We start from the raw sequence: 8,511 nt of genomic DNA on the forward strand, positions 1-8,511 counted from the left end.
CGACAAACTGGTAAAATTTTCTATTATCTCAATGATGTTTAATATCTTTATAACAAACCGACTCACAAATTTGCCTGTTGTCGTAAATTATAATATTTATTTTACAGACAATTCCTTTTTTCATAAAAGGTCTGTTTCATCAATTTCTGGTTAAGTTGGAATTAATTAATTAATTAGTTCCAACTGTAAGTAACTTTAATTTCGGTTTAACTTAATCTTTATTTTTTCTAATTCTAGATTAGAAGAAATACAGAATACATTAAATCGAGATTAAAGTTAATTGACAATTTGATGCTAAAAATGAGCATCGAGCAATGGAATAATTGACGTCAATGTTCTTGTTTTAGGATTTTCAATACTGAATGTTTGCTCCACTGTGCATACGTCTAGAATCTTTCTCACTTCAGCGTGGTCAGAATGGTCAGATGTTCGCAGATGTTTGTGAGAATGCTGAGAATGTGAGCTTGATAGCTGTGTAAACGTCTGTGAATTTTAACATTTCTCACGACCTTTTATTTTTTATCGTGTTCAATACATTTTAAATATTTGGAGACTTTCACTGCAGGTGATACATAATAGAAAGTGATATTTATATATGAATTAATATTTCATTATAATTATCGAAACAAAGATGAAAATTTTTTCTAAGAGTATCATAAATTTTGAAATTATAAAAATCTTTAGTTTAAGAGTTTTTTAAAAATATGAATTTTTTAGATATTTGCATTATATATTAATATAATATATTTTTATCTAGGATTTGGTGGATCTTGTAACAAATTTGGTGAAGACAGGAAACTCCTGTACTTATTACTTAAGTAGTAATTGATTATTCTTGTAAAACATGGCACATTACAAAGGAGCAGCCAGCGAAGCTGGCAGAGCCATGCAGCTGATGAAGAAGCGAGAAATTGCACAACAAGAAATAGAACTGCGAAAGAAGAAAATCGAAGATGACTTGAAGATTCATAATATAGAGAATAAATTTGCGACTCATTACAATGCTGTTGAACAACAATTAAAGACTTCCACAATTGGTTTGGTCACATTAAATGAGATGAAAGCAAAGCAGGAAAATATAGTAAAAGAACGGGAAAGGAAGCTTGCTCAGAAGGAACGAGAAAAAGAACAGGAAAAGGAAAGAGCATTAGCGGCAAAACAGGCAGAAAAGAACAAACAGAAAAGGCAGATTCAAGCATTGTCTTTTAATTTAGATGAAGATGAAGACGAAGACGAAGATGAAGCTGAAGCTGAAGTTGAAGCTGAAACTGAAACTGAAATTTCTGACAAAAACAATGCAGAAAAATCTGTGAAATCAGATGATACTCGATGTAATAAGAAGATAAAAAAAAATCCAGATGTAGATACAAGTTTCTTGCCAGATAGGGAAAGAGAAGAAGAGGAAAATAAACTTAGAGAGGAATTGAGACAAGAATGGGCTAGAAAGCAGAATGCATTGAAGGAAGAAGAGATTGAAATCACATTCAGTTATTGGGATGGATCTGGCCATCGTAGGAGTGTTATAATGAAGAAAGGTAAATATCTTAATGTAATTAGAGAGAGAATTATAAAGTTATAAAAATATGTTTTTCTATGTAATTCTACTTCATAAGTTTATTAAAATATTTCCTTTCCTTTTTTCACACACAGGTAATTCTATCTATCAGCTTCTTCAGAGATGTCTGGAAGTCCTGAGACGTGAATTTAGTGAGCTTAAAACAGTAATGGCAGATCAGTTAATGTATGTCAAGGAGGATCTTATATTACCACATCATTATACATTCTATGATTTTATCGTAACTAAGGTAAGAATATTCAAATAATAAAGCTTATCAAACAACAATGTTGCTTAATATACAAACAAGATACAATGTATCTTGTTTTAATATATAATACATTAATGTGTGTGTTGCAATTAGGCACGAGGAAAGAGTGGGCCTTTGTTCACATTTGACGTTCACGATGATATTCGAGTTATGCACGATGCATCTGTCGAAACTGAGGAATCACATGCTGGAAAAGTTTTACTTAGGTATTCATTAATAAAGAACTAGTTCGATTATATTGAATAATTTCTTTCACATAATTTTTATTTCTTGTAATTTATTATCTTTTTTATATTTTTAGATCATGGTACGAAAGGAACAAACACATTTTTCCAGCGAGTAGATGGGAACCCTTTGATCCAACAAAAAGTTATGACAAGTATACAGTATCAGATAAAAACAGGAAGAAAGATAAGATCTGATAGATTTAGATTCAATAAATTGTTCAACATTGATTAAAGATTTTGAGTTCAAAGAGAATACTGTACAATATAATGCTGTCAAATGGCTTTACTTCATCGTAATTGATTCATTATGAGACAGATTGTAAAATATATGTATATATTTTGTAGTAATGTATATTTTAAACTGTGATTTTAATTTGTTTAATGCTACAGTTTGCATTTAGTTTATTCGATTATCTAACTTAATTAAGATATTAAAAGGAAAATTTGCGAAACTTTGAGGAAAAATATAAAAAGAAAGTATGAACAGTGTTTAATAATTTGAATATAATTATATAATTACAATATGAAAAAATTATAATATGAAAATATACAAAATTATACTTTGATTTGTTTCGATAAAATAATCAGCAATAGTATTAAAATATTGATCCAAGATTAGATCGTTTAACATAGATGTATTTACAATTTTAAGCCGAATCATTATCTTAAAGATAATTGTACAAAAATAAATATATTCGATCATGTCGATTATAATCACGTACTATTTGTAGATTTGATACAAGCCGGGTCCATATATGTAATATTTTCGGGAAAATGGTCCATTATAATAAACTTTTTCTCAGTCGATTTGGTAAGACAGTCAAGGAATCCAAACCAATAAATGACAAGCCCGAATCCAAATCTGTTCCAATAGCTCAAGAATTGTTCCTTCATATACTTTTGATGAACATCCATATTACCAAATCGTGCCTTAGATTCAATCCAGTTTATCACATAACCATTCACCGCGATAGGTACTTCTAATTTAAAATCTGGAGTCTTGTCGTAGCCTCGTAATCGTAAGTGCTCTTCGTTACGAAATGCAATATTTCTTTGTATTAAACAATCTTGAAGCTTAATTTCATATTCTTGTCCTATGCATCTAAAAAAATATATTTCTCTCTTGTGTAAGTTTTTTAATTTGTTAATTTGTTTTACTTTTTCATAATTTTGTGTCAAAAAAGTTGAGAAATATAAAAAGTTAAATATCAAAACATTTAAGAAAAATTAAAAATTAGAAGTTTCTGAGAAACTTTTTGTTTAATATTGTTTCTTTTATTTTTCTTATAACGAATTTTACTCGATAAACGTCTATAATATTGAAAAATATAGTATAGATGTACAGTTTATTAACAAATGATTGTAATATGAAAGACACTTACATTCCCATTGCATCAGCTATAGGTCCGTACAGATCATCATATAATGTACACTGTAAAAAGAAAATAGTAAGTTTTTTCCAAAATTTTCATTTTTTTCAAGATTAATAATCAATATGTAGATTAATTTACATCACAATTAGATACATTAAATTAATAATCAAGAAATGTAATTTCTTCTTATGAAACATTATATATCTTCTTAGACTAATTACCAAATAAATTTCATATGCGAGATCCTTATCATCAATCAGTGTAGTATCCTTAAATAGTTTGGAAATTAGATTCTTTGAAACTGAAATAAAATTTTACATGTCTTTAGAGTCCAAAAGACCTTAGAATTAATTATCTTGCTTGCCATTCTATTAATTATTGATTATTTGGAATTACCATTTGCATTGTCGCGCATGCAGTATTTTTCTAAAATATTACGCGCTAATAGAGCTGGTGCAGCATCAATATCTTTTGCTATCCTTAGCAGAATCCCTACTGGCTCTCCATTCTGCACTGCTTCCAAGTAACTAGGATTTAAAAACAGTGAATTAAAAATAATTGGATTTAAAAAAGTAAATTTTTTCTGATATATGTATAATCATTTATGATAATTTTAAAGCCATTTTACCTGTCATAATAATTTTTATTATTTCCAAACAATCTGACGTGATTGTTTTTCATTTTCTGTTGTATTTCTAACGATAAGATGCTGTATAGTGTGTTTGGGTGGATGCTATGCAAGAATAAAAAATTTCATAAGTACTTTAAATAATTCCAAATCGATTAAAAAAAAGGAGAATACATAATTATATTGGATTGACAAGTTTCTAAAGAATAATATTTAATCAGCAAATTATTTAATTTTACTACTTAATCTTCAGAATTAATGTCTTAATAAAAAGAGGAATTGTTACTCGTTAAATTTCTCCTTTAACACTTTGGCACAATCTCTCGACAGGCCTCGAAAATTACGAATTGTCATCATTATTTCATTATATATTTCGGTCTTCATTGTTTAAATTGTTTACATCGACTATCATAACCTCACTGAAATGCTCCTGAGTCCTGCTGTCATGCGCCATATCACGTGACATGACAACATCTAACGCATGCGCAGCGGAGCAGCGGTAAATGCAGACGCATTATGAATAGAATTACTTTTATTACCTAAATAAAAAATAAATAGGGACAACAAAGTCAGAAATTTTGCTGTAAGAAATCCTATTGGTTAAATTAATTATGAATTAATCCTTCCACCATGATCGGATCTAGAATCCCTATCTATTATATTATATTTTAATATTCATGTGAATGTTTGTAATAATAACGTACAATATATAATATACACTACAAATTTATTAAGAACCAAACTAATTCTACGTGATACAATAAATGCGTGATACAATAAAAAAGTATTTTTTTTAAATAAACAAAATGTAAGTAAAAAAAATTTAAACTTATTTTTGAATTAATCCTCGTATAAGATAATTTAAGCACTTAGCACAATCCCAGGTAAGTTGGATCGACAAGAGTAAATTTTTCGATGCACTCAATAAGCCATACTAATGGCAGACTTTTGATATGTGGCATATTATATTTAATAAGCGGATCGCCTGTTTTTCTACCTGGCACATATATAATATAATGTGTACATTTGTGTAAAGGATGAGATGAATTATTCGCGGTATGGAAAGGTATCACTTGTGATATATCTTTTAGATCTTCTGGATCTGGTTCTCTAGTGAGTACTGTTCCTTCTCCTTCCTTTACAAGTTTTATCAGAATGTCCTTAGTAAATTTTACATCAGCAATATGATAAGTTGTATTTGCTTGCAAAGCAAAATAAAAGAAACAGTTATTGAATAGACGTGGATTTTGACATTCACTGTTTAGTCTCGCTTTCCTCGGGATATCAAGAGTGGGCGCGCCATTAATTTCAAACACTTCGAGATCCACATTAGTTATATCATCATTCATATCTTCTACCAGTCGAATCCCTTTAAATGTTAATTCCTTCTAAATATTAATTTTGTATCGCTTAAATTTTCATTTAGACATAACAATTTTACTGTACATAAATATAACTGTTATTGTAATATATATTTGAGCGAACAATTCACAGTATAAAATTCATTATAAGCATATTTAATCTTACACTCGCTATTAAGAAGCCAACTCCCAGAAACAATTGAGAATAAGACGTCAAGTGTCAATGTTGTAATATTTTTCTCATTTGTCTCTACTATGACATGTGTAACAGATGGTCTGAAACAAGTTGATTATATTACACTCGTTTGCATTTACTGTAAAAAGAAAAACCAATACACACAATAAAATAATATATAAAAAGAATGAATACATACTTATACGTTGTCAAAATTTTGAATCTATGTCTTGTGGCCACGAGACGAAGTAATTTCTGATTTTCAAGTTTTAAATTTGATGCAAGAACCACAAATTTGTCACATCCTGTACGAATAGATTTATCTAGACTTTGATTAAGGTCTGATACCTTTTCTGACGGAGTTCTAGGTAAATCCATCAGAAGTTGTCGCATCTTTTCTGATTTACCACAGTAGTCTCTGCATGGTCACATTAAAAGATTATATAATAAAATTATCTTTAGTAGGTATTCTTTGCGAATATAATAAAACATACATAGGTTTTTTGCCATACTGATCAAGTTGATTTCTGTCTGCATTATAATGCAACAACAACTTAGCTTCTTCAATTTTGTTACGCTTAGCAGCTTCGTGTAGTGGACTTCGGTTCTTAATACCTGTTATATTAGGCAAAGCTCCACAATTCAGTAACAACTTACATATTTCAGTATATCCAAAATTGACTGTTTCTTGCTGTAATGTTATGTAGAATAATACATATAATCCAAATTTGACAAGTTTGCAAAAAACATATTGATGTATTCCTTTTTTACCAATGGTGTCCAACCAGCATAATCTTTTGTATTAGGATTTGCACCAAGCAACAAGAGATGTTTAACTTGTTCAGCATTATTCTGTAAAATAATCGTCTCTTGAAGCTTTCTTAGAGAAGTTAAAATTATCTTTTAATATACATAGCAGAGTTGGTAAAAGAAAATGTAAAAAAAACATGTTTTTTTAAATGTATTTTTAATGTTTTGAATATGTTTTATGGCTGTTCTACAATGTGCTTTTTGTTTCCTATTTCTTGCTGTTTGTCTCTTGCCTTTTTAATCAAGAAAGCAAGAGACAGAGACAAACAGCAAGAAACAGGAAACAAAAAGCACATTGTAGAACAGCTATTAAAGCCTAATCTATAATATGCTTTTTGTTTTGTTTCTTGCTTCTTACCCACTTTTTATTTCTTACCTTTTTGCTTCTTATATGAGGCCTGTTCTTTTTGACTGAACTTTTGCATCAGTTCATTTTTCTTCCTTTTCTATCCGGGAGGAAAGAAGAGGAAGATAACCTGGTGCAAAAGTTCAGCCAAAAAGAACAGGCCTCTAGTTTTTTCGTTTTCTGTTACCTGAGGTAAAAGTCAACAAATTTCGAAAGAGATAAGAAACATGTGAAAAAAACACTATTGTCGATAAGACTGTCACAAAAAAGGAAAAAAACACAAGATAAAGAGCAAAAAACAGAATACATTGCAGATTAAATCAAGTATTAAAAGAAACATGCTTGAAATATATTTAAAACATTAATTAAACATGTTTTAAATCTGTTTAAAACATGTTTTTTAGGAACCCTGTTATATAGTACTTGAGATGTAATAATTTAATTCAGGTATTATAAATTATATTTTTAAACAAAGCAAAGGAGTATAATAAAGACAATATTAGTATTTCATATCTATACCTGCAAGCATGCTCTATGTAATGGTGTTTCTCCTATGTGATTTTGTTTATTTATATTTTTCATAGGTGTATAACCCTGTTTCTTTGGTGTAGAAAGTATTACGGATATATTGTCTATTGGTATATTGGATGCATCAGTAGTAATGTCCCATATATCTCTAAAATAATTTATTTTTACATTGTTATTTATAGTTTTATTTAACAAACCTCTAACCTTTTATGAATAATTTCTGCAATAACATCGCAATGTTGTATAAGACGTGATACTAAATGATCAGGTTTTATTTCACTTGCTTGCACTGGTACATTACATCTAATACATTTCGTTGCAGATTTGATACAATTACTACAAAAGAAATGCCCACAATTTGTGAACCTTACAGGAGAAACTGGTTTTGACCTACTGTATAAAAAAAGAGTGATCATGTGTTATATAAAGCAATAATAAAACAATAATAATACTAGATAAAAACATTACATATACACAAGTATAAAATAATAAATACAATGTGTGTATATATATATATATATACATGTATAAAGAATATATGTTGGAACTTGATATCATTGTCAACTTTAACAAATCTCAAACAATTATACCATTTCCAGCAAATCAGAACATTTGCGAAATCTTGCAACGCACTAGCAGTATTTATCCACGACGTCTCCATGTTTGTAAATTGATTTCTTAAATGTTAGCCGATTGCAATTTTATCCACACATATATCCAAAACATATATTTTAACCTTTCATTAATTTCTAGAATACAAACAGACCAAATACTTTCCCGCAATTTGCACCGATGAGATAATGGCCGCAGCACAGACTCATCCATAACGCATAATGTATAAGGGAATCAACCAATCGAAATTCTTCTTTTCCATGGAATGGGAGGAAAGGAAAGATTCTGATTAGTTGATTTGCTTATGCGCTATGCGTTATGCAAAAGTCTGTGCTGCAGCCTTTAAGGTATATCCACACAACTTGCATAGCCGCATAAACGTATGCATAAAGAAAATTATCCAATCACATTTTATGTACGACTTTAAAAGAGAACTGCAATTGGATAATTTTCTTTATGTATATGTTTTTGCGGCTATGCAAGTTGTGTGGATATACCCTAAAGCGGGGAGCACAGACTCTTGCATAACACATAACACGTAATGCATAAGAATATGTACCAATCGAAGTTCTCCGTTTCTTTCCCTTCCATGTAATAGAGAACTCTGGTTGGTTCAATTTCTTAT

The 8,511-nt window shown here is 29.5% G+C and overlaps 3 protein-coding genes across 3 annotated transcripts in view; 1 reads left to right on the plus strand and 2 right to left on the minus strand.

Moving 5' to 3' along the window:
- The first annotated feature begins 419 nt into the window (after positions 1 to 419).
- The window catches only part of LOC108757593 (uncharacterized), an 11,837-nt gene continuing 3,745 nt past the window's right edge, over positions 420 to 8,511 (plus strand). Inside the window, exons 1-5 of the mRNA XM_018502053.1 lie at positions 420 to 565; positions 758 to 1,535; positions 1,651 to 1,805; positions 1,920 to 2,032; positions 2,128 to 2,246. Of these exons, the coding sequence (XP_018357555.1) occupies positions 845 to 1,535; positions 1,651 to 1,805; positions 1,920 to 2,032; positions 2,128 to 2,246 (1,078 nt within the window). The 5' untranslated portion in view covers positions 420 to 565; positions 758 to 844. The remainder of the gene's footprint in view (positions 566 to 757; positions 1,536 to 1,650; positions 1,806 to 1,919; positions 2,033 to 2,127; positions 2,247 to 8,511) is intronic.
- Positions 2,625 to 4,566, minus strand: LOC108757866 (uncharacterized protein C15orf41 homolog). The gene is made up of 6 exons (XM_018502541.1): positions 4,341 to 4,566; positions 4,055 to 4,159; positions 3,823 to 3,953; positions 3,648 to 3,727; positions 3,436 to 3,485; positions 2,625 to 3,155 (listed from the first exon to the last, which is right to left on the minus strand). Exons 1-6 carry the CDS (start codon positions 4,436 to 4,438, stop codon positions 2,768 to 2,770), a joined length of 852 nt encoding a protein of 283 aa, XP_018358043.1. The 5' UTR covers positions 4,439 to 4,566; the 3' UTR covers positions 2,625 to 2,767.
- LOC108757865 (BRCA1-associated RING domain protein 1) lies at positions 4,863 to 8,018 on the minus strand. Its single transcript, XM_018502540.1, has 8 exons — positions 7,865 to 8,018; positions 7,479 to 7,667; positions 7,266 to 7,422; positions 6,362 to 6,442; positions 6,085 to 6,281; positions 5,790 to 6,008; positions 5,582 to 5,691; positions 4,863 to 5,423 (listed from the first exon to the last, which is right to left on the minus strand). Exons 1-8 carry the CDS (start codon positions 7,933 to 7,935, stop codon positions 4,924 to 4,926), a joined length of 1,524 nt encoding a protein of 507 aa, XP_018358042.1. The 5' UTR covers positions 7,936 to 8,018; the 3' UTR covers positions 4,863 to 4,923.

Source organism: Trachymyrmex cornetzi, unplaced genomic scaffold (genome assembly GCF_001594075.2).
Source record: "Trachymyrmex cornetzi isolate Tcor2-1 unplaced genomic scaffold, Tcor1.1 scaffold147, whole genome shotgun sequence".
Classification (NCBI taxonomy): domain Eukaryota; kingdom Metazoa; phylum Arthropoda; class Insecta; order Hymenoptera; family Formicidae; genus Trachymyrmex; species Trachymyrmex cornetzi.